Source organism: Drosophila pseudoobscura, chromosome X (assembly GCF_009870125.1).
Source record: "Drosophila pseudoobscura strain MV-25-SWS-2005 chromosome X, UCI_Dpse_MV25, whole genome shotgun sequence".
Taxonomy (NCBI): Eukaryota; Metazoa; Arthropoda; class Insecta; order Diptera; family Drosophilidae; genus Drosophila; species Drosophila pseudoobscura.
Window position 1 is genome coordinate 12,160,404 of NC_046683.1, and position 25,083 is coordinate 12,185,486.

General features: G+C 45.8%; 6 protein-coding genes across 8 annotated transcripts; 3 read left to right on the top strand and 3 right to left on the bottom strand.

Moving 5' to 3' along the window:
* The first annotated feature begins 542 nt into the window (after positions 1-542).
* Positions 543-1,507, top strand: dod ((peptidyl-prolyl cis/trans isomerase) NIMA-interacting 1 dodo). The gene is made up of 3 exons (XM_001354836.4): positions 543-715; positions 827-1,150; positions 1,237-1,507. The coding sequence occupies exons 1-3, from the start codon at positions 658-660 to the stop codon at positions 1,344-1,346; spliced, it is 492 nt and encodes a 163-aa protein (XP_001354872.1). The 5' UTR covers positions 543-657; the 3' UTR covers positions 1,347-1,507.
* A 324-nt stretch (positions 1,508-1,831) lies between these two features.
* On the bottom strand, positions 1,832-4,361 carry peng (Pumilio and CPL domain-containing protein penguin). The gene is made up of 5 exons (XM_001354835.4): positions 3,934-4,361; positions 3,171-3,873; positions 2,694-3,096; positions 2,167-2,612; positions 1,832-2,086 (listed from the first exon to the last, which is right to left on the bottom strand). Exons 1-5 carry the CDS (start codon positions 4,245-4,247, stop codon positions 1,901-1,903), a joined length of 2,052 nt encoding a protein of 683 aa, XP_001354871.3. The 5' UTR covers positions 4,248-4,361; the 3' UTR covers positions 1,832-1,900.
* Positions 4,362-5,131: 770 nt separating this feature from the next.
* On the top strand, positions 5,132-11,535 carry sesB (stress-sensitive B). 2 transcript variants are annotated; one of them, XM_015186264.2, is made up of 4 exons: positions 5,132-5,263; positions 9,766-10,066; positions 10,157-10,284; positions 10,354-11,535. In XM_015186264.2, exons 2-4 carry the CDS (start codon positions 9,770-9,772, stop codon positions 10,826-10,828), a joined length of 900 nt encoding a protein of 299 aa, XP_015041750.1. In that variant the 5' UTR covers positions 5,132-5,263; positions 9,766-9,769; the 3' UTR covers positions 10,829-11,535. The 2 variants fall into 2 exon arrangements, with proteins under 2 accessions (XP_015041750.1, XP_001354870.1); XM_001354834.4 differs by lacking the exon at positions 5,132-5,263 and adding an exon at positions 7,678-7,825.
* Ant2 (Adenine nucleotide translocase 2) lies at positions 5,156-13,952 on the top strand. The gene is made up of 4 exons (XM_001354833.4): positions 5,156-5,263; positions 12,417-12,759; positions 12,834-12,961; positions 13,286-13,952. The coding sequence occupies exons 2-4, from the start codon at positions 12,439-12,441 to the stop codon at positions 13,758-13,760; spliced, it is 924 nt and encodes a 307-aa protein (XP_001354869.1). The 5' UTR covers positions 5,156-5,263; positions 12,417-12,438; the 3' UTR covers positions 13,761-13,952.
* A 468-nt stretch (positions 13,953-14,420) lies between these two features.
* LOC4815285 (uncharacterized) lies at positions 14,421-20,331 on the bottom strand. Its single transcript, XM_001354832.4, has 3 exons — positions 19,800-20,331; positions 15,207-15,374; positions 14,421-15,135 (listed from the first exon to the last, which is right to left on the bottom strand). Exons 1-3 carry the CDS (start codon positions 19,956-19,958, stop codon positions 14,938-14,940), a joined length of 525 nt encoding a protein of 174 aa, XP_001354868.1. The 5' UTR covers positions 19,959-20,331; the 3' UTR covers positions 14,421-14,937.
* A 1,041-nt stretch (positions 20,332-21,372) lies between these two features.
* On the bottom strand, positions 21,373-24,984 carry BTBD9 (BTB (POZ) domain containing 9). Of its 2 annotated transcripts, none has more exons than XM_001354831.4 (5): positions 24,840-24,984; positions 24,072-24,719; positions 23,363-23,998; positions 22,846-23,292; positions 21,373-22,777 (listed from the first exon to the last, which is right to left on the bottom strand). In XM_001354831.4, the coding sequence occupies exons 2-5, from the start codon at positions 24,654-24,656 to the stop codon at positions 22,163-22,165; spliced, it is 2,283 nt and encodes a 760-aa protein (XP_001354867.3). In that variant the 5' UTR covers positions 24,657-24,719; positions 24,840-24,984; the 3' UTR covers positions 21,373-22,162. The 2 variants fall into 2 exon arrangements, with proteins under 2 accessions (XP_001354867.3, XP_015041749.2); XM_015186263.2 differs by having other exon boundaries at positions 21,373-22,789.
* Positions 24,985-25,083: the final 99 nt, after the last annotated feature.

A 25,083-nucleotide genomic window follows, 5' to 3' on the forward strand; every position in this document is an offset into this window, starting at 1 on the left:
AAAATCTTCAAAAATTTTCTCGCTAAGTTCGTTTTTTCTTGGGTATTTCTGAGAGTTGGACGGTCACACTGATGCTCTCACTTACAACGGAAAAATGAGTCGTAAATTTAAAGAGACTATAAAAAAGGTATGGACAACAGGCAAAAACAGCAAACGCCAATTGCAATGTTCGTACGAACCGCACCTAGACAAAAAGCCGATTTCGTCTCAAGGTATATTAGACTAGTGAGGTGGTCTTTACCTAGCATGCTTTGCATTTTCTGGACGTTTTTTCTCTGTTGCCTATACCCTCTTTTTTCCTCCCATTATGTAGCAAATTTCGACTGTTGTTTTGCTTCAGCATTATATACAAGCAATGCAATAAAGATTAAATTAAATTTAAATTTAAAATTTAAAGTCTTGTAGGAAATCGATTTAATAATCGGATAAAACTATGAGTTCAGGGCTTAGAGTCTTATAATATGACGGAACTTGAATACAATTAATTCGTCAGTATATTTACGGTATATTTTGAAATTTGCGATGTAGTTTCGGTATATTTCTGAGGGTCAGACCGTATGTGATCAAAACAATTCAATCAATCCTATAGGGTGCACGCGCTGGCCCATATTTCTTTAAAAATTATCTCAAAAGTTTAACAAGACAAACAAAATAACAATGCCTGATGCTGAACAATTGCCCGATGGCTGGGAGAAGCGCACAAGTCGCTCCACAGGTATGCAGCCTCAAAAAAAAACCTACGCTTAACATTGTTTTCTCACAATTTCTGACGACCGGTAAAATCATTAATTTTTTGCAAAAATTCGCAACAAAAAATGAAACGCAGGTCTCAGCTACTATCTAAACGTGCACACCAAGGAGTCGCAGTGGGATCAGCCCACCGAGATAGCCAAAAAGTCGGGCTCCAACGCCGCCGATGGACCGGCCGAGGTGCAGTGTCTCCATTTGCTGGTGAAGCACAAGGGCAGCCGTCGCCCGAGCTCGTGGCGCGAGCAACATATCACACGCACCAAAGAGGAGGCACAGCTCCTGCTCGAGGTCTATCGCAACAAGATCGTTCAGCAGGAGACCACATTCGAGGAGCTGGCCCGCTCCTATTCCGATTGCAGTTCGGCCAAGCGTGGCGGCGATCTGGGCAAGTTTGGACGCGGTAAGTCGCAGCATCCTTTTTTTCTTGCATGGCATGACATGACCCTGACGCTCACAATTTCTAACTGCGTCATTTCCGGTATCTAGGTCAAATGCAGCCACCCTTCGAGAAGGCCGCCTTTGCCTTGAATGTAGGTCAACTCTCTGGCATCGTGGACACCGACTCGGGCCTGCACATCATACAGCGCAAATCCTAGACACCCAGCCCCCCAGCATAAGCATGAAAATTACAAAAAATATATGTATATTAAGCGGCTGCGTAAAGGCGCTCAAAAAAAAAAACCACAAAAAAATGAAAAAAAACTCCGCCTAAAGGCGCACCAAATAGAAGGTTGAATTTAAACGTAAAGGCGCTCCAGAAGAAGGTAACTTAGACTACGGAAAAGAGCTCCAAAAGAAGTGAGATCAAAGAGTGAAAAGGAGTTCCTGAAGATGGATACATAAATGTACGAAAAGGATTTACAGGAGGATAGATTTAACTTTGTAAAGGCGCTCCGGAAAAAGCATCTAATCTATAAACTACGAAAAGGCGCCTCAGAAGACGGATAAATTAAATTACGAAAAGGCGTTACAGGAAGGTGAAATGTAACTTAATAAAAAGCGTTCCCCAGCTCCCAGGTTAAATTTAAACCCCCGAAAGGCTCTGCACCACTCCAGAAGGGATAAATTATACAAACACACATAAAAATACCAACATTCATTTCAAAATAGATTATAAATGTTTAATTAATTCATCTAAAGACTAAGATTTTCATTTGCCAATGTTTAGTTTACCAGCCAATAGCTTGGCCCCCAGCGTCTTCTGGCTCTTCAGCAGCTGGCCGACCTCCTCCTCTGCCTCGATGGCCGTGCGGCATGTGTCCAGCAGTTGGGGTCGCTCCTCCACCAGCTTCAGCAAGATAAAGCAGCCGCGATTCACCGAAAGCCAGGCCTTGAGCTGCAGGAAAAACAAAAGGAGGCAGGAAAAATATGAATTAGGGGCAAGCAGAAGCGAGAGAGGCAGGTGACACCACTTACACCATCGCTGGTCAAATGTTTCAGGATCTGTTCGCCAAAGGAGCGCCCTTCCTCGACCTGTTGCTTGCCATCGTTCTTGAGGATCTTCTTGAGCACAATATGCATGCCGGCCTCTTCGATGCCCGTGACCAGCGGCTTGGCTGGCTCTTCTTTGGCCGGTTTTGGTTCCTTCTTGGCCTTTTTGGGCTTCACTATGTCGGCGTCAGCTTCCTCTTTATCAGCTTCCTCTTCCGCCGATGCCTCGTCATCTTCGTCGCTGCTTTCCTCGACTTTTATCAGTTTCTTGCGCTGCTTTGTGGCCTCAGCAATGATGTCCTCCACATCCTGATGCCCCTTCTTCTGCTGCAGTGGCTGTGCCCCAGCGGCATCCGCTGTAATACGCCAGTCAGGCTGAACCACAACTTGGGCGAGGGCCTCCACTGCCTTTTGATAAGATTCACCTTGGACTGAGCAAGAGACAGACGTATTTATAAGCTGGCGAAAGAGAGAGGGAGGGAGGGAGAGAGAGAGAGAGAGAAAGAACTTACTGTGATTCAGAATATCTGCTGTGACCAGGCCAATGTGACTGTTAGACAGCCAAAAGGCGGCATCCTCCACAATGGCCTCGCCAATGGGCGCCTCGATCTGTTCGAATATCTCCTTGCGACGCGTCTCCTTCTCTTTCTTGCCAAAGGCCAGACCCTCCTCGATGACGCGTATGAATGTGGGATGGAAGCAGGTGGTGTCCCCAGGGGCCACCAGCCACTGGACCACCCTGCGGCCATATTGATTGCCCACCAGTTGCTTTAGATCGCCGTGCAGATGATCGTAGATGGCCTTCTTGGTGGCCTTTGTGTCGTCGAGGGCGTTCAGTAGCGAGATGAGGAATACATGACCATGCTCGTGGGTGGCTATCTTCAGCAGATGCTCCTTGATGTTCTTGATGATGGCCTGAAAAGACGACAGAACAGAAGGCGTTGATTTGATGTGTTTTGCGGTGCTCCAGAAGGTCTCCGATCACTCACTCGACGATTTTTGGGCGTGGATTTGTAGAAACAAATGACGGCTGCTTCGCTGCCCTCCTTGGTGCTGAGCATGTGCGGCACAAGGGCGGCAAACGCTGTGACTGTCTCTTCCAGCTTCTCCTCCTCATCCTCGCAGGCCCGCAGGTACTCGAGCATGACGCAGTGGACCAGGGAACTGTCCACCAGATTTTTATTGGCCACATGATCCAGATTGGCCTTGACAGAGCCGAGAATGGAGGCCTTCATATTGGTGGCCTCCTTGTACGTGTCGCTCAGTGTTTTCACACTCGAATCCTTGGCCTTGCGGTACAGATCACCGTAGAACTCCTGCCGCATATGGGTACGCTGCTGACGAGTACCACCCTGGTACATAACGTCCAGCAGACCGCTGGCAATACTGTGCCCCGCCAGGCGGACAATGTGCCCGAACAGGCTGTCCACCAGCTTGCTTTTGGTGGCTGGGGCCCCATATTTGAGCATACGCTGGACACAAAACTGAGCGTACTTCGACTGGCACATCTCGACGGCGTAGGGCAGCAGCTTCTCGGAAATTTCGGCTCGCAGGGCCGGTGTGGCATGCTTCAGCATACACTGGAGCACACGGGCAGTGTCGTGGGCCTTGACTATCTTCGAAATGGTGTCGCCCACATTGAGGATCTTGAACATTTGCTCCACCAGCTGGTCCTTGTTCTCGGTTTTGCGGCTATTGAGAGTTTGAGACAATTAATTTGAAGCGAACGCCGAGCGTGCATGCGTTGCTTACCATCGGAGCTTCTCGTAGATCTGCTTGGCCTCCTTGGTGATCTCGTAGGTGTCGCGGGTGCTCTTGCGCTTCAGCTTGAGCTCTTTTTTCTCCTTCTTGAACTTGTTCCAGTCCTGCTTCTCGGGCTCCCCACTGCACACCGGTTTACCAGCAAATTTGTTATGAGCACCGCCTGGCTTTGCTTTTGTGTTGTCCGACTTCTTGGCGAATTTCGGTGCGGATTTGAACTTATTGTTTGGTTTATTGTTGCCAGGTTTGAAGTTCGACTTTGGACGCGGCGGTCGGGTCTTGTCAGCTTCCTTGGAACTGACCATGTTTTCTTTTATGAGACACTTAAGCTAACTTTTAAATCAAAAAAAAATGTTTGCAGGCGCCGTTTACACGTGCTGTGTGCGCAGTGTGACCAGTCTGGCCTTTTGCTCAGTATTACCATTTCTTGAACAGCAAAGAGGGTATATTTTGACGTCGAACTTGAGTTGAAAGTATATTTACGGTATATCTATTAAATTTGCATTTATATCCTTGTTACTCATTAAAATTCAAACAATTTATATTTGGCGAGCATATTGAGTCCGAACTGCTTTCTTCAAAATGTGTATGGTCCATTTTGCTCTCTTTGTATGGCCAGCACATTGTCCTACAACATGGTCGCGGAATGGGCAAAATTCTGCATACCCCAGGGAAAAGCATATTATAGGATTGACGAACTGTTTGCCATCTCAGGATTCAAGAAATGCAGCTGTTTAAAGCTTAGAGAGACCAAGAATAGGTATCGTAGTCGAGATATTTAGAAAGAAAATAAATTAAATGCATGAATGGGTAAAACAAAGTGCAATCTAAGAAAAAGTCATTATTAATTAGATTGGAAAACATAAGTTGAACATTAAGGAAATCTGGTATACAAATCCTTGACGGAGGACGATTAGCCCCTTGTAGACCATTGTAATATTTCACCGAAAATAATGAAAATTGAATCACTTAGCCGCAGTTCAGGTGAAAGATGTCGTGTTTTTATTTTAAGTTAAGAGGACAGATATGATGTATCTACGAAAAGAACTTACAAACACCATTATATTCCGCCATTTACCTCAAGTCGTTCACCTTCTCAAACAGAGGGGGCGTAAGTGGGCTAAGTTCGTATATTTACGGTATATTTTGAAAATGAGGCGGTATATTTCGGTATATTTCTTAGGGTCAGCCGTTATAGTCACACTGACCACCACTTCACGATTTTTCGTTCAAGTGAGCACGCGGCATCGCCTAGTGGGAGTCTGATTCTGCAAAAGAAGTTTTTATTCTGTGACTTTTGTAAGAAGTTGATCAACTAAAGGTATTGTGCTTTTTTCTATATTATCACATTGAAACGCTATAAACTGGCAGAAAAGAACAGAAGAGAAGTAGGGACAGTGCCTGGTGTCCCAAAAAGAACTCTCATACCGCCATTGATTTTTTTCACTTCACCTTGCGCTACATTTTCTAGTTATGTAATTGTGCTAATTCTTTTTTTTTATTGTGTTGGTGTTGGTTCAGTTAATTTGTACATATGTATACTATATTGAGTAAATGATGTTTGCTGCATGAAAGAAGTCTCCATGCCATTGAAAATGCCGCAAAACGGTGCTTATATAACCATAAAATAAAAATTGCAAATTTTGCGGCAGCGCTGAAAAGTTGTGAGGCCCGCCACGCTGATTGAAAGATTAAGTAAAATATGTCTTGGAATAATGCAAAATTGATCTCCAGTTCAATTACCATAATTCAGAACTATTCCAGCCACGCTGGATCATTTTTTCATACATTTGGTTTTAGTTTTTTTTTTTTTTGCAACCACGCTGGAACTGCCAACTTATGCAATTTCGGTGAGTTGGCAGTGCGGCGGCAAACACACACTTGCGCTCGCGGCGACCTATAGATGTGTGTGTGCCTATCGAGCCTTGTAGATGAAAAATTTAATGCTTTTCAAACTAATTGAGGTGAAAAAGCCCCCATATGCATATTTTATTGTCTTACAAGTGTTGGAAATTGCTTTTTCCATTGCCCTCGCTCCCAGACACACCAGAGCCGCATATGAATTCCATGTGCTTATAGCTCTATCTCGCTCACTCTTGTGCTCGCTAATGCCTTGCGCGTGCAGACGCATAAGTGTGTGTGTGTGACTGTGCTTCTGTATTTGTAAAAGAACATGTAACTGTGTTGCTTTTGTCGCTTGTGATTTCTTTCCCTTCTTCTTTGACCCGCTTTCTTCGGGAAAAGAAATTGTCGAAACGTACAAAGTTCTCTTGCAAATTTTCACCGAAAAGAACCGGTTTCTCTTGGGACTAGCTGTCTTTCTCTCTCTTGTGACGTCAAGAATGTGTAATTTTTAAGTATATGAGGCCCTTTCAGTATATTCTTCGTTTTGCGCCATTTCCTTTGTGCGTACCGTTGACGCCATTTCTCAAACACATGCCGCTTCATTTCGAATGTTTATTAGAAGAGGATACCATCCCACCCGTATATGCTGACACATCATCTCAATTTCTTGATAATTCTGTTATCCAATTCCCTTCAACGAATAAATTTGCAACCTCGGCTCGTTTGTGTTTAGACTGGGAGTGATATCCGAGCTCGCGTTTGACTAAGGGGATATTTCTGCAGATCAACGCAGAAACTGCAGAGGCAACTGATTCATACATCTGAGACTGCGTAAACTTGGCCCCTAGAGACAATTCAAACTCCGTTGCACTTTACGGCGGGCAAATCGCCAAATGTACTTTTTTTGTTGCTTGTGACGGCCTCTTTTTTTTATGTAATGTCTACGATAAGAGGAGGGGAGACCTTGAAAGTATTGCTGGGCCGGCTTATATAAATAACTGTATTTAGTGGTGCTGTTTATCTAATCGCTTCACGCACTTTTGTTCCGTCTGATCGAGAGAGGGAGACGGGAAACAGACAGACGATAGAAGAATGAGCGAGTGAGGGAGATGGCAAACGGCAAACAGAGAGAGCCTAGTCACATGCTACGTCGCAGCTGACGCGGGCGTCGACGCTTTCAGCTCGGCGCGTTGCCAACTGTCTCTCTGGCTTTTTTCTTTTTTTTTTTTGGTTTTTGGTTTTGGCAAGCATTTTGCTAAAGAAAAAGCACAAAAACCTCGAAAGGGGTAAATGAAAAACAATTGGCCATATATGTACGAGCATCTGTACATGTGCATTCGGTCAAGAAGATGGCCTAAAAAGAAAGTGCTCTTGACACTTCCTTGGTTCCATTTAGCCCCAGCATGAATGTGCCGTTATGCAACATGGCATTGAATTCTTTATGGTGACGGAGACTGATAAGGCGGCGACAACGATCCCGTTTTCTCTCTTTTTCTTTTATATCTGTGAGAGCACACGTGCTAAAGTTGTTGCCAACTGAGCTTGGGGTGTGGGAGCACGAGCACGGCTAACTCACTCTCTCTGTCTCTCTCGTTTTGCCGTTGCTCACAAACCAACTGTCAACTGTTGCTGCCCAAGGTGCTTGAAATAAGGTGAACCATTGCCAGAAAGCTCTCTTTCGATTGTACCCCATTTTCGGCTTCGTTTGCGTCGTTCTACACACGAGAGAGAGAAAGTAGTTGTCAGAGAGAGTGCCTCACCCTATATAAATGTAGCTTGTTGTGGCCTCGGCTGGCAGCCCGAGTGGGAGCAAGAGCGGGCGCACCGCCTATCGCGTTGAACTTGATGGCGCTCTGCTGGCGTCGTCGGCCTCTGCTCCGCCGTGCTGGGGGCAGCAGCGCAGGCTTGCTGGCTGGCAGCGACGTACCTTGCTGTCACAAGCAATTCAGTTGCCGTCCGGTGCAGAAGACCCCTTTGATTTCGAAGGAATAAGGATTAATCATATTTTTTTGGTGCTGTGATATAAAACAAACAAATTGTACGTATAGCAACTGCAAATGCAAAAGCAAATAGAACTGCAATTAACTAAATAATAATAATAATAATACCAATGCGAATAGCAACGAATCAAATCAATACCAATCGAAACGCGTGTGTGCCTTTCTTTTTCTACTCTCCAACAAAGAATTTTCCCTGCGGTTACATAAACCGTTTGAAAGCTATTGTGTTCTAGTTTTTTTTTTTTTACTGGTGTCTGGTGCGCTCTTATGCAATTAACAAGAAAGGATTAACCATGGCCCAAAACCCTTTGCTAGCTAATACTAGCCAGCTTTAGATTTGCACGTGCCAAGCATTCAGCACACTTCTCTTTTGACCAGTTTTCCAAATTTTTCCAGCTGAAACTATTACATCACGAGTGCGCGTGTGTGCTTGGGCGGGCAAAGAGCGCCTCTTTGAACTTGACAGCAAAAGCTCTGCTCTTCTGCTGTGCCGTGTTCTCTCTTCGAATGTCAAAACCGATTAGATAACACAAGGCAACGCTTTTTTTACAGTTGTTTGCTGTCCCGAAGAGAGGGAGCGAAATGTCAAGAGCATGAGCGTTCTCGTGTGCTCTCTTTCAAAGGTGTTACATAAGTCCATCATCTGGCTTTCGTCCATGAGACTAGACTATGCTAATTTAATTTAGCTAAAACCAAATAAAATTGCTCGCGCTCTACCTCTCTCCCACTGCCGTCAGCTGCCTTCTCTTCCTCTTATTACACTTGAAATTCTAAATTTATCAAAGAGAAACAGAAACACAGAAGCGCTTCAATGCCAAAAACTGTGCATACATATACCTCTCTCTCTCTCTCAGCACCCACACACCCATGAACTTTTCGTCTTATAATTATGCAATCCAAACATTGCCAAAAAAAAAAACAACTGCAAAATAGAATACTACTATGTACTCATTGAATCTTAGATCGGTACGTACGGCTGTAGATATTTGATTTACAAAAAAGATATAATGTCTGCCACGTAACAGTTTTTCTCTGAAACGGAGAATCAAAGCTCTAACTGTAACTGGTTAGAGCTGGTAGCGGCTGGAGAGCGAGCTTAATTGTGATTTGCATCAATTGAAACCACGTGCAACGATTGTGAATGATTCGAATAAACAGCGGTAGCACCGGGTGGCATACAACACAACCTAACCACAGCCCATCCTTGAGTCAAATCTCTGCAAAACAAGCATCATATATTTACTCGTAGCAAACCCATATCACTAATAACCCTAGTAACAATTTCAAAAATGGCACCACTAACATATTTATCAATCTTAAGTCTTTAGTTTATTGCTAATTGTGTATATTTTGTATTTGTTTGGTGTTTTGACATTTTTTATTCATTCATTTACCTAAAATATTTATTGGCTTGTGGTCTAAATTTTATCCGTATGTATTATCATTATCATTGATCATTTTCGCGTTTGTTGCAAGTGTTTGTTTTTTCCCCATTTTCCTTTTTTCATTGGAAACGTATATTTGTATAGTGCTACATAAGTGATATCTTTATTTTTATTGGAATTGGAATATGTATATTAAACTATTGTGGTAAAAAGGTGATAATATTTTGTGTTAAAAAAAAAAATAGAAAAAGAAAAAAAGTGCATGTTCTCATCTCGCAAAAATTTGTATCAAAATTTATTTTGGTTTTTTGGATAATTTGTTATTGTGGCTTTGGCATCTGTGTAATTAAGTGAATTGTGACAATATATAATACGCGCCATACCCACCCGCATCTCGCACGCATACCATACCCATACCGCATTATGCAACGCTTCCTGGGGAGAGGCTTCATCTGGCATATCAAGAACATACTACATACATATATCGGGCGCATGGATGGAGATACGGAAAATTGTGCCGACTTGGAGAGAGACTGAGAGTCGAACGAAACTAATGATTGCTCGCGGGCAAACTTGAAATGTGTGTATTACAGCAAAATGGGCAAGGATTTCGATGCTATTGGATTCGTCAAGGACTTCGCTGCCGGAGGCATCTCCGCAGCCGTCTCAAAGACTGCCGTCGCCCCCATCGAGCGTGTGAAGCTGCTTCTGCAGGTTCAGCACATCTCGAAACAAATCAGCCCCGATAAGCAATACAAGGGTATGGTTGATTGCTTTATCCGCATTCCAAAGGAACAGGGTTTTAGCTCGTTCTGGCGTGGTAACTTGGCCAATGTCATCAGATACTTCCCAACCCAGGCCCTGAACTTTGCCTTCAAGGACAAGTACAAGCAGGTAAGCAAACATAACATACGATGACCATTGAGGCGATGGAGTTGCAGTTCCTAACACCCATTCCGCCATTGCGCCATTCCCCGGGCATAGGTCTTCCTGGGTGGTGTTGACAAGAACACCCAGTTCTGGCGTTACTTCATGGGTAACTTGGCCTCCGGCGGCGCTGCTGGTGCCACCTCTCTGTGCTTCGTCTACCCCTTGGACTTTGCCCGTACTCGGTAAGTGCCATATATATATGGAATATAATGGTATTTGATATTAACAAATGTTTCCGTTCCGACACACAGCTTGGCTGCTGACACTGGCAAGGGTGGCCAGCGTGAATTCACCGGTCTGGGCAACTGCTTGACCAAGATCTTCAAGAGTGACGGTCTCGTTGGATTGTACCGCGGCTTCGGTGTGTCCGTGCAGGGTATCATCATCTACCGTGCTGCCTACTTCGGCTTCTACGATACCGCTCGCGGTATGTTGCCCGACCCCAAGAACACCCCCATCTACATCAGCTGGGCCATCGCTCAGGCTGTGACAACCGTCGCTGGTATTGTGTCCTATCCATTCGATACCGTGCGTCGTCGCATGATGATGCAGTCTGGTCGCAAGGCCACCGAGATCATCTACAAGAACACACTGCACTGCTGGGCAACCATTGCCAAGCAGGAAGGCAGTGGCGCCTTCTTCAAGGGCGCCTTCTCCAACGTTCTCAGAGGCACTGGCGGTGCTTTCGTGCTTGTGTTGTACGATGAGATCAAGAAGGTCTTGTAAATTAAATTATTAAATTATTCAACCAACAAAATACAACAAACAACAACATACAAACAAAACAACAACAACAAACAAAACACTACCAGCTAATTATATTAGATAAAGTGAACAGAGAAGAGAACAGAGTTTGATCTGCTAAACAACACCTATCCAGAACAACGGCAAGCAATAACCCTTTTCCTTCCTGACCCTCGCCAACCCCGTACCCCCAAAATATAATTACGAAATTATATGATATAGAATAACTGGGATAATAATTGATAATTGAACGATGGCCGGAATCAATAGAACACCAACAACAACAACAACATCAGCAACAACAAAAGCAGCAGCAGCAACAACATTGGCGGAGAAGAGGCTGGGGTACAGCACACGAGAAACGCCCGCAGCCATCTGTGTGGACTGACGAACGAATCAATTAGCGACGATATTGAATAGTATTGTGTTAAGTTTTTGGGTTAGGTTATAGTGTATCTTGTATCTTGTATCCTGTGTCCTGCATCGGTCGTGTATACGTGAATCGTGTTTGCCGACCCAGCCGCCATCTCTCCAGCCGCAAACCAGAATGTTGGCAATAGCGAGGTCGCCATACCAAGAATCGAACCGAACACCCCTAGTTGATTCTTTAGCCTCCTGCTACCCAGCAACAAACAACAAACTCAACTTCGGTTGGTTTATAAAATATATAAAAATTGATAAAAATAGAATGTTGGATGTGTTTTTCTTTCGTCACTAAGTGAGGGCCACTCCGATGGCCTGCTCTCTTGCTCAGAGAGTTACTCTTCGGCAAGACCTCTGTCCGAGCGTTGCTCGGGCCTGAGAATGCAAAAACAAAATGCACAACGAGTGCGACTGAGACTTGCTCATAAGCGATTGTTTTTCCATTCTTGGGCTGATTCAAAAACATTTAAACCTAGACTATCCGATTGACTGCATCTGGCAGCTGTCGTCCGTGTAAGCGCACCTAGGATTTTAGGGTAAAAAGTACTTTCCATTCCCGCGCAGAACCAGTCGATTTTTTGGAATTTTAGCCTTCTCTTCTCTCTTCCTGCGATAAGACCATAAATTGAACCTTTACTTGATCGATCCAGACTGACACAAGTAACCGAAATTTTTGATTAAATAGTTTTGTTCTTGACTTTTATTTGCGGTGTGACCATCTCTTGGCCAACGGAAGTCGAATGGACAGTGTGGCCATACCTTGTGCTGCGCGTCATTTCCAAATTGAAATTTAAACATTTATTCATTTATTTATTTAGTCGGAATACCCGACTTTTGTCGTTTTCGGGTTCTACTAAATGGGCCGTATTTTTGTCACCTTCGATGTAGGATTTGGCCGCTGAATGCTTTGTTTTTCGTAGTTTCATTTTTTGGGTTCCAACCTCAACGAAAATCAACGTTGGCTTTGGACAATCCATACATTTCAATTGAGTTTTAGGAGAAAGATCCTGTAATCTGAATCAGACTACGTTTCGGCAAAATTTCGTTTTTCGATATTAAATCAAAATTATTAATAAATTATACACCTTTTCGCTACAAAACACCACCACATTTCGTGCTAAACTGAATCTGAATTTCGATCGAGAAGCAAGCAAATTTAGAAAACCAAAATGGGTGACGAAGGCGGCGGCGGTGGTGGGAAAAGCAAGGACTTTAAGGGCTTCATGATGGACTTCATGATGGGCGGCGTATCGGCGGCCATTGCCAAGACAGCGGTGGCGCCCATTGAGCGCGTGAAGCTGATTCTCCAGGTGCAGGAGGTGTCCAAGCAGATAGCCCAGGATCAGCGCTACAAGGGCATCATAGACTGCTTCATTCGCATACCCAAGGAGCAGGGATTCTCGTCGCTCTGGCGCGGCAACTTGGCCAATGTGATACGTTACTTTCCCACTCAGGCCCTTAACTTTGCCTTCAAAGATGTGTACAAAACGGTATGTCCCGCGCTCTTTGCCAACCCATACAATTCAGGGAATGCTAATCCACTGCAAATTCTTTTCGCCTACAGGTCTTCCTCGGTGGCGTGGACAAGCACAAGCAGTTCTGGCGTCATTTCATGGGCAATTTAGCTTCTGGCGGTGCGGCGGGTGCCACCTCGTTGTGCTTCGTTTATCCACTGGATTTTGCCCGAACACGGTGAGTCCTAGAGCTGCTTTACGCACAGTTCGACAAACAACTATTTGGCCATGCCAGACCCTCGGAGTAAAGGAAAACTTGGGGCTCAGACTACAGTTGAATGACTGGGAAAGAGCTATTCCATTGAAATCTGGAACAGTATTGTTAAACCTCTTGATTAGCACATTAGTTAGTACTATGGAGATTTGGATGGTGCATCCTCTAGATATCTGGCTTAGCCGCTCACTTGCTGGAGTCGTTGGAGTATTTTGTTCTGCCCATAAGACATATTAGGCATATGCTACCGATATATTTAACTTGTACTCTCTTTCCTTTCATCCCCAGTCTGGCCGCTGACGTGGGCAAGGGCGGTAGCCGTGAGTTCAACGGCCTCATTGATTGTCTGGTGAAGGTGGTAAAGACGGATGGTCCCATCGGACTGTATCGCGGATTCATTGTGTCCGTGCAGGGCATCGTCATCTATCGAGCGTCGTACTTTGGCTTCTATGACACGTGCCGCGACTTCTTGCCCAATCCGAAGAGCACGCCCTTCTATGTGAGCTGGGCCATTGCCCAGGTGGTCACCACTGTCGCCGGCATTGCCTCCTATCCCTTCGACACGGTCCGGCGTCGCATGATGATGCAGTCAGGCCTGAAAAAGTCCGAGATGGTGTATAAGAACACGGCCCACTGCTGGCTGATGATTGCCAAGCAGGAGGGCATGGCCGCCTTCTTCAAAGGCGCCCTGTCGAACGTCATTCGCGGCACAGGCGGGGCCCTGGTGCTAGCCATTTACGACGAGTTCAAGAAGTACTTTTAGACGCAACCAGCAGACGTTTATCTCGAAGCCTTATATCAAGAAATAGCCACACAGTGGCATAATAACATCCTCCCGGCAGTAGAGAGGATGCCTGACAGGGACTCGCCCAACAGCGGCTGTCTCCAGCACAACCATTCCAATCGATACCCAAAAATCCAATTAGATTGTAAATTATAAAGAAATATAAGTCGACTTACGCTGAATGTGTTTCCTGCTGTATATTAATCTAGCATCAATTAATGGTTCAGAGATCGACTATGTCTGTAAAAAAAAGCCAGTGGAAGACGAATATGCTGAAGGGGAATAAATTGGACCAGTAGGTTTAGGATTATGTTTGGTCATATCACTGTATTTTTAGGACTTAATGGGTCTTCTTTTCCATATCCCCTACCCACAAAGTAGACTGTTATTATGTTTCCTGCTTCATTTAACATAATCTACAAAAGCTTACTGAGATCTCTCAGGCAAAGGTATGATTGTATGATATTAGAAGACCTAGAGGGTGAATAAAAAGAGCAGTGGGCAAAGGTAGTAGCAGAATACAGAAGGAACGGTCCAAGAGCAGAACAACGATGATCAAAAAGTAGAGGAATCTGCACCGAGGAGAAGGTCAATAGCCGTTATTTTTTTCCTTTTTTTTTCGACAAAAAAGACAAATAATTTATTGAACTTATTAATTCTTTGCGCTATTGTTTCCTTGTGTGTATGTGTGTGTTTGTGTATAGTTTAGTAAATGTGTGTATGTGTGTGTGTGTGTGTTTGCTTGGGTTTCAACTAAATGTTAGCATCAGCGTTAAAGATAATCATTAAAATAACACCACAAACAAATGGGGCGGGTGCTAGGGGCTCATCCCGATCCCCTACCCATGGATGCCATTCGATTTGAATGCGGCCGCCCTGTCTGTCCTCCTCACATACATGTATGTACGAGTAAATTAACAACAACGTAAAAAAAAACAAGAATACATTCACAAAAAACAAACAGAGATGGAGAGCAAAGTTTGGATTGAAGAAACTGCACTTATTCTGTTAACAATTAATAATTATTCTACGCTAGATCTAGATCCAGAGCTCTCCAGATCTAGAGCTAGATCCATGCGGCCCATCCTTCCCTTCCTTCCTGCGGCTGCTCCCAGTTCCAGTTTCAGTTCCAGCTCCAGCTCCAGATCCGTCCAGACTAATGGGTAGCTCCCGATCTGTGGGCGAGGAACAGGAAGTACGTGCCCGCCGCATAGGCCAAGAAGTTGAACAGCCCAAAGACGCCGGCGGCCGTGTTGGAGCCGCTGCCCTTGTCCGCGGACTCCGACCATCTGGCCAGCTGAACAATGAAGCCAATGAAGTACAGCAGCGTCAGCACAGCGGTGGTGATCAGCTCCTGCGGAATGAAATGATTTGTATTCGGTATAAGTTTGCGCTACAATTCGGCGATGGCTGGCGGCTACTCACCGAGAATATCCAGTTGACGGCCACATTGAGGGCCTCGCGTATGCCCAGGAAGTAGGCGGCGATCAGCAGGATCGTGATGATGAACGAGATGACGATCACGAACATAAAGAACGAGGTGGCCGAGTTTAGTGGCGGGGCGGCCAGGGCCATGCAAATAATGCCCAGCACCTGAAAGTGGGTTGGAAACAATGAGAGAACATTCATAAATGGTACGATGATCATGATCTCCAATTGACTGGAGTGGAGTGATGTCACCCTTAATTGAGTACAAATTTCGAACGGACGATCGCCGAGGGCAGGGTATGCAAAGCTTTAAGCAGGGGCAGTCTTCAGCAGCAGTTGAATGCTGATACTCGCTTCAAAATGGAACACAGTAGAGTTTCCACTGACGATGCACCAATGACACGGTCCCCGATGACAGAACCACACACCACAATTTGCCTTTGCCTTTGCCTTTGCCCTTGCCCCTCCACTTGTTTTTGGGGCAATTAAAACGCAATAAACATTTGGCGACAAGCAGGTGCGCAGTCGCTTTGCCATTGTGTGTGTGTGTGTGTGTGTGTACTGCTGCTGCTTTTGGCTAAAACAAAAGGCGGGTAAAAAGTGAAAGCTGAAAGTTTGCTTGTTTGCCGGGGCCGGGCCAAAAGCGTCTGCTGGCTGCCTGTTGTTTGTGTCGCTGTTGCTTTTTCTTTTGCTTGTGCCTTGTCTTTGCGAGTGGTACTATCTGGCCAAAAACATTAACCAACAGAGACAGAGACAGAAGCAGAGCAGAGCAGATGCGCAGCGCATTGCGGGGAAATCAAAGGTTGATGGAAACATCAGCGATTTGTAGATATTTTGATTGCAAACAAAACAGAAACATCGCCAGAAACAACCAATTTTCACAGATCCAGATAGTTTGTTGTCTTTGCGATTGTTACCCTTACCGAGTAGGAGATAGGGTATAGTATCTACGATATGCCTACAAGTATAGTTCCGAAACCGTCTTTCTTTAGAGATAATTCTGATTGAGTCTGATCGCTATATCATGGCAAATGATGGGGAGAGGAAAGGTGCCTCGACCATTCGAATGGGGGCCCTGTTTTTCTTAGTTTTTCCGCTGGCACTGCGTCACGTGGTGAAAGAAATCTGAAAATCTAGCCGGAAAGTATTTAAATTTGATTTCTTTTAAAACATAATTTATGTGCAGCTTTGGGCGTGCTGTATATTTAACGAGCGACAAGTATACATTTGCATAGCTATAGATCTATAGATACAAACATACTATGTGGACATGGATATAATATATGTAGATGTGTACCTAGTGGTATATACATATACATAGATGTGTGATATATATAAAAGCGTAATGCTTCGACACACACAGATTCCACAGGTCCACAGACCCACAGTCAAGGGAAGAAGAGCAGCTACCGCCTGCCTATTTCTTATAGCCTGCGATCCAAGTTATGCTGGACATAATTGTAGATATGTGTGCACTTAGTGGGTGAGTGATCGGGTGGGTTGTTCCCCTGCTCAGGGCAAAAGTAATGGGCAATTTGCTTTGTGAAGCATGAAACAGCAGTGCCGATCGTCGAGCAATGGTTTGCTCATCATTTGCCATTACGTGTGTTTGGGCCTGATCAATGACATGAGACGCCACTGAAATGAATCTAGTTCTTGGCCTCCGCCTTCGCCTTCGCCTCTGTCAGAGCGTCGGTTCAGCGGTTCAGCGGATGGGGAAAGAAGCCGCCATCGTAATAGTCGATACATACAGGATAATGATGTGGACATCTGTGAACTCTGTGCACTCAACAGATCTTGAAAGATGAGCTCATTTCAGTCAGAGCTTCGTGCACTTAGTCACCGACAATTGCTTAACAAATATATGTACATGTGTTTGTATACAAATCGGCATAAAGTACGAGTTTGTAGCTTGTTGTCTGTGTATCTACCTTCCAGGGGTCAGTGGAAAGGTGGTTGCAGGAAAGCGGCGCTCTTTCAGCTACGAACAGAAGAGTAAATTCTTTGGGAAAGTCCCACTTGGAGAGACATAAAAGTAGACGGTTCTTGACACCTTATACATATGCCTTGGTCGGAATGCTTTGACGATCTGTCACCATTCCCTAGCCCTAGCCCCAAGCCAAAACGAAGCAACCGTCTGAGACGAGGCGGCGGCGTCTGGGTCCCGAGACCCGACCTGTTCCTCTCTGCTCCCCCCTCCGATCCGAGCATCTTGTAGTACAAATGTGACACCAAATGTGTGTCATGATTTCCGCTTTTGGAGGAGAGAACATTCAAATGAAACAGAAACAAAAACAACAATGGCTATAAAATCGTACTACAACAATGTTGTGGCATATAGAGCCACAGCTTCCAAAATATATCTTACGTAATGTCTATTATTATTAAGAATATAAACAAAAATACACTAAATATTAATAATAAATCGTGCCTTTGCCCGATTTCCTCTGGGGTGTTCAGAAAAATAAGCATACGTCAAAGATATATGTGGAATATGAAGGAACATACTCTTAAATTACTTAGATATGTATGTATATGGTACGAGTGCAAGTGCATGGGGATGGGTATGGGGGATGGGGATGGGGGATGGGTATGGCGGATGGATGGGTCCGAAATGCTAATGGTTTGGACAGCAATCTTATCTACAATACCAATACAATATGTACATAGATATTTATTGGTATAGCCACTGATATATGGGCTTGAGTTCGTGGAAGAGTTCTGGGGTTTTGGGCTCGGTCTAGCTGGGCTTGGGTCCATGGGTCGTGTGAGTAATTTTCCCAATTTTCGGTCAGGTGTCGAAGCGGCTTAATCTGTGCCAGCCAGGCGGGACCAGGTGGGACCAGGTAGGACCAGGTGGTACTGGGCGGGCTCATTATCGCTGTCTCCCTGATAACAATGCATATGAGTAATGGCCGATTAACCATTAGCCAAATGACTCACTTCTGGCTAACTTATAATTATACTCGTTCGCATGTACATGTATCGTTCTCTCTGGTTTGATGGTGACTTTAAATGGGGCACAAATGAATGCGGACTATCGGAGTTCTATCAGTGAAAGGCTTACGAAAAGACGATAAGATTAGTTGGGTCGAAAGAAAATGAAAAATCCCATTTGACAGAAACTGAAACAAAACCAAACCAAATGTTTGGTAACGCAATCATCGATCTCCAATTCGAATGTATGTACATATATGCGTAGGTATATAACAGTTCGTTTCGTTACAGAATAATTGGATCTGTGAGTTTTTGCCGAGCCTGTACCTGCCGCCAGTTCGAGAGCCCGGGACTCGGGCAGAAAATCAATAAATAGCACTATATAAACGACAGCTTATTGCGATGGTAATCATATCAGCAATTTAACCCACCCAGCCAGGCACCACCTCCTCCCCCCATCCCCACCCCCAAACCCACATTAACCTTAACTCCTATTGATTTTTCTATAAAAACCGACCGACGAGTGACGGCTGGTTGGTTAATAATTCATTTTTCATATGCACGCTCAAACAGTTGTCACCGCCATCAATCTATCCGACGTACAGAAATACCCAAATGGGGTATTCATTACATATTTATCCGTACTCTTGGCCCTTTGGTTTCGAGGCAGAAGACAATATTCCAGTGACATACTCATAAATAATGCAAGTTCCATTGGATGTTCAGGAACTTTCTCAAGCAAATTGGCCAATTTTGAGTCAATTTTCTCAATTGTTCTTTGAGCTGTAACCAGGAATGAGGAATGCAAAATGGTATCGATGCAGGACCCAAAGAAGTAAACGGGTTAAAACTAAACCAACTCGATTTTGATGTATTGTATCTTTGGCAGAGACAATCGCTGCACTGTACAGGTGTACTCTCACTCTCTTAACCAGGCAGTGCCAGTGCCAGTACCACTAGCATTCCAAGTACCAGTCCCAGCAGTCAACAAACAGTCATGATCTGTTGTTGTGTTGGCGTTCAATAGCCCAACAACTGGCTGTGGGCAGATCGGTCAGATCAGAGCTGCTAGCAGCCGGCCCACACGGCACTATGTGTTCCCATTTCCCCAAAAACAGAGCTCGTCTCGTGTTCGCTTGTGGGAAAATTCAAATTTCAAATTTCAATCGAAGCGAAACCAAACGAAACGATTTCCAGCCATATCCAAGACTCTTCTTTCCCGGGCATTGCATAATTCTTGAACGAGTAAAGAATGGGGGTATCGAAATCAAAGCAGTCACTGACCACATGCCCCATGGGCCATGGCTCACATGTCTACAGCTCAGTTTTGTTATTTCTCAGGGCTTTGTTGTCTGTTCCTATCTTATCCGACGGAGGTCTAATGAGATCCTGACATATACATACGTTGCAGTGGGCCCTATGACAGCGAGCAGTTCTCAATTCTCGAATCAGAGTGCTTTCACTGTACATAAATAGGTAAACCTTTCGATAAAGGTAAGATTGAGAAATCCATAGATAAAACTGTACGTGTATCCAGGTGTTACCGCTCAAGGGAACGCCCGATAAACACCTCTTGAATGCAAGTGTCCGCTCTACCTGTTCTGTCTATATATGTATTGACGAGTACGAGTACTTCGATTTCGGAATACTTACGAATTCCACAATCTTGATGATGCCCGGCAGGGTGCGGAAATAGTCAATATTGAGCCGTATGGCGCTCCAGAAGCCCCCATCGCCGGATGATGGTCCGCCGGGTGGGCCATTTGTTGTAGTTGTTGTCGTGCGCTCCACATTGACCACGGTCTCGACCATTTTGATATTGGGGTTTTTATTTAGTGGATCGATTGGGAACGGAACTATTTTTAAAGCACTGTTCCGCGTTTGGTTTGTCACAGTAAAATAAGAATATTAGGCAAAAAATATACAGATGTATGTGGGAGATGTGGAGCTCTTTTCCTGTCCCCTCTAGATGCACATAAAAGATCGGTGTGGGTATACTCGTATATATGACACCCTCGCGCGACTGATTTTTAAATATATAGCGCCAATCGGTGCGTGTATGTGTGTGTGTGTGTGTGTGTGTATCTGATTAGCACAGAGGCACAAGAGCGGGAATGCGATGCGTTGCTGTGGCCACGGCGGACGAGACGCGTTTGACGGCGAGTGTCGTGTCGCAAGGCGACGCGGCTGTGACCGCGACCGCGAAGCTTATTGCCTGCGCTGCTGCGCTGCCGCTGCTAGTTAGCTACCTGCAGCATAACGGTTAACACAGCCAAGGTGTCAATATACACAAGGTGGGGGGCCCTGACACTCTCCCGCTCCGAGCTTCTTGGAGGGATCGCTCTCACTGCACGGAACGCATAGATCCCTTAAAAGCGAATACAATAAACCTTCTACCTATTGACACTCTGGGCATCATATCGGACACTTTAATAACTCTATTATACCCGTTATTAGAGGTGATTTCCCCCTTAGGGTAAGGCCCTTCAACTTCTGTACGTTAAAATTTTTTTAAAAGACCTCTAATATATTTGTATCTCCCCTCTCTTGTATCTATTCCAAATTAATTTATGGTATGAACATTTAAGTATTGCCCTCTAATGGAGATTTTAAATAATAATATGCTCATATCTACTTAAAAGATTTATTTTAGGTGCAGTGGCTTTTAAATTGCTTCTTTCTTTTGAGTCAACAAAAAGAAAACAATTTTTGGAAATATTTCATTAACAATTTAATAATTTTCCAACTTTTTCACTTGAGCGGGACTGTACTTTATTTACACTATATTTAATTGCTATTCCTGAACAATGTATAAATTGGTTCGTGCTGAAACGCCAGCTAGTCGTCGTGAAAGGTCTCTGCGGGAATGCCTCACCTTATGTTAAGACACCTTGGGTTAAATGAGCGAGTTGGCTGACGCGCTCTCTCTCTCTCTCTCTCTCTCTGACAGCAAACTCTCTCACTCTGCTCTGCCGCTCGCCGTAAGCAAGGTAGTTGCGCTTGCGCTGTGGATTCTATATTGCAATTTTCTGCGCCTGGCTAAGGCCAACCACTTTACCGCCAGAGCGAGCTCTTGCCGTCTCTCTCTGATTCGCTGGCCTGCTTAGTGACTGAGCGCCCACTGCCCACTGTTTGCGGTTGGTTTTTGTGGGTTCCCCTGATCCTCTCTCTCTCTACCGCCTACAATTGATTATTGAACCTGGCGATGGTGGATATCGCCGCGATGTTGATTGTGTGAACATTTTTGGTTAGGTTTTATTTTGAGTGCAATTTCCATTGAAATTTATGTATGATACAATTTGCATAATATGCGTGTGGTATAACAAAAATAACTTAAATTTTGGTAGACACCGGGGGCAAGATCGTGCTCGGAAACCACACAAGGGAAAGCCCACGAGAGAGCTTTCCTCTTACTTCCTATAGGATTTTTGTAGTGCGATGTGCACTTGATGTTTCTTGAATAAAATACAAATTTTCCTAAATTTAGGTTCGTCTAGACTCTAGGGGGACTCCCCGTATCCGTTGGGTTGCCCCGGGATGCATATCGTATACAATTTTGGTTGGGGTGCTGGGAAATCTGATTTCGGGTCTGCACAATTAATATTTAAAACTTATCAAATATCTCTGCTGCCTGGCAAACAAAGGGTGCTCCCATCTTCGTCTCGCAATCAACGATCAATTCCAATCAAGTATTGGAAAATATTGTTTTTAAAACAAGTAATATACGCGCTAGACGTATGTAAAATAACAATTAGCGATGCGAATGTTTCGAGCGTGTCTTGGGTTGACGGCACTGGGAAGGACTAGATAACAAATACGGCGGTGCAAATACGGTGCAGGATTGCAACTCAACTGGAGACGACTCACAAGGACACACTCTGGAATCGGTGGAATGGGACCAATGGATGTAAGGCGGGCGTCTACGTCTACAACAATTACAATTTGACCCCAGGAGTATTTCGAGTGGCGGACACTCATGAAAGAACAGTAGAAAATACAGGCTTCATCTGCAGCACTCAGCGTCGCTGGAGATAAGGGGCCGCTGCTGCTGCTGTTGTTGCCGCCATTGGTGGTGCTGCTGTTGTATCTTCTGTTGTTGTTGCTGGCTCATTTGGCTCCAGCTCGACCAGAAGAGGTGATGGCACTGGCTCAGGCAGTGCCGCCTGCTCCTGCTTCTGCTCCTTTTCTTTCTCCTTCTCCTGCGGCGGAGTTGGTTCAACATGGGCCTCTGCAGGCGTCGATACTGTTGCAGGCGAAGGCGGTGCAGAGGGGACTTCGTCTGGTGTGTCCCGTTCAGGCTGTGCCTCCGCTTTCGATATAACGTCGGCCAGTGCATCGGATGTCTGTGGCAGACAGGGGATGTTCGGTTTGAGTTCGTTCTGGCTGGACGCACCGGCCGGCGATGATCCTGATGGTGATAGGCTGGTGATGGCTGCAAGGGCGGCTATAGCTGACGCAGAGGTGGAGGCAATATTGTCATCCGTTGGGGTAATCGGCTTGAGGAGATTCCCCAGATCTCGTTTCCGTTCCCGTTCCCGTTCGCGCTCTCGGCCAAACTCCTTTTCCTTCTCCTTTTCCTTGAGGTAGCTCTTGTCCTGCGACGGGCACTCGAGATGGACGCAGTGGAATATCTGTATTTGGGACTAGTCATGAGTTGATTCGCGGCACCGGCCAAGCCAACGGACAGGCAATTGCTTACCTCATTCGCGGTATTCCTGGTGCCCACAATCCGTATGAAGACAACGGGCCGGGGAGTGAAGTGAAAATTCTGCCAGGAGCGAACCTTGTCATTGCGCCGGTCCACCACTATTTGCCAGTCGCGGCGATTCGTCGAGGTCTCAATGTAGAAGCTGTAGGTGCGATCGTCGCAGTCCCACAGCAGCAGACGCATCGATCCCACGTGATAGGGCTGCCCTAGGCGGACCACAATATCGCCGCTGCCCAGCTGGTGGCAGGTGTACCCCGAGTCCCAGTCATAGCGCACATAGTCCCCGTTGATGAGGGCATTGCGGGTGCGGCTGACCCCGTCCGTCACAATGGCGCTCAGATCGACGGTGGCCACATTTCGCTGCGGCGCCACAAAGTGACCGACCAGCTCGGGCACATTGCTCGTGTGCATGGCCTCCAGTCCGACGACATGGAACACCTGAAATTGAAGCGAAGGATCTTCGATCGAGAAGGATCTCAACGTGCGAGGAAAAACGCCACTGGCTTACCCGATTGACGGTGTTCTGTGTGCCCATGAGCCGAATGTAGCGGACAGCCCGAGCCGGAAAGTATAGATACTGCCAGGATCGGCAGTGGTACTCGCTGTAGTCGACCACGCACTCCCAGTGCATCATGTCGCCAGAGACCTCCACGTAGTAAGAGTACGCCCGACTGTCCCGGTCCCACAGCAGCATGCGGATGTGATTTATCATGAAGGTTGTGCCCAGCTCAACGACAATGCCGGGATCGTTTTCGGTGATCGAGTGCCGCGTGTAGCCGTTCTCCATGTCGTAGTCGGTGACGTCTCCGTCGAGCAGGGCCGACCGGCAATCGCCCTGAATGCAATACGAGTCATGCTTTTCCGTGGCCACATTCTCATCGGGCCACAAGGCGGCCCTGTAGGGCAGCGACTTTGAGGTGCTCCTCTCTTGAAGGGCATCGAGTATTTTGTCTGGCTCGAGAATGGTGGAGGGTCGCACCACCTGCAGCAGGTCCTCGAGATTCATGAGTGGCAGACGGACGAACGAGACCACCGACTTGATGTCGACATTCGGATTGTAGCGGCTCCACTTCCAAACGGCCTGAAAGATGTGCACTTCGGCGGCAAAGAACGAATCCCGCCGCAGGACTTCCTCTAGAGATTCCTGCAAGATCAGAAATGCATATATATTAGGGATTAGCTTGGGCGCGTCTCCTGTTTGCAGGACTCCGGCCTACCTTGGAGAGCATTTTGAATGAGTCGTGCTGCAGCAATTCGCGTGCATTGCGATCCATGAACGCCAGACACACATTGGTCAGCTCGTCCAGGTTGTAGAGGCGTGCTGCATCCAGGATCATGCATACGTTGCTGAGAGCCAGATACTGACGCAGATATTTTGATATGGCCATCTCTAGGTCCTGGAATCCGTACTGATTGGCCATGCCGAGGACGTCGATCACGGCATCCTCGTCCAAGGTGGACAGCAGCAACGTTCCAGAGTAGATGTACCGGAGTAGCACTTTGAACGGATCCAGCGACACCTCCAGCGTAATCCGTCGTTGTGTCGTCTCTGACATGCCCCCGTAGAGCAGTGCACGGAAGTACTCGCTGCGCGCTGCCAGGATAACGCGATGGGCCGGCAGGAGCTGCTCCTCGACCACGAACTCCACGTCCGAGTAGTGCTCGTTCATGCAGAGCCGAGCCATGTCCGCCGAGAAGCGGTCGCACAGATCGATTTCATCGGTGAACTCCTGATCGGGTTTGTTACTCTTGCCGGTGGAGGAGGACGATCTATGCATCTTGTGGTGTCCCTGGCTGCTCATATCCGTCGCTGGGAGCCTATGTGTGGGCCGGAGTCTGTTGGTGTGTGTCTGTGTGTTGTATAACTGCGCGAGTGTGAGTGGAAGAGAGAACTGTTAACAAATGACGCCGCACAGCAATTTCTCGAATCCCCAAGAGTGTCAGCCGGATATGTTGCTACGATTGACCGCCAACTGTCTACTCACCTTCGTATTATTGCTTTTTCGCTACGTAGATTACGCCGATTGTACGCCCTGAACCCGCTTTTAGAAGAAAAAACAAAATTTTTGTAGAGTATTTTATGGAATTTAGGGATGTTGAATATATAATTGATGTACCGACTTATCGATATATATGTCGATACACTTTAAAAATCGATGTTTTTGTGCGATAGTTTTCAACGGCAGCCCTAAATAATTGGCATTCACGACGAACAATTTAAATTGTACA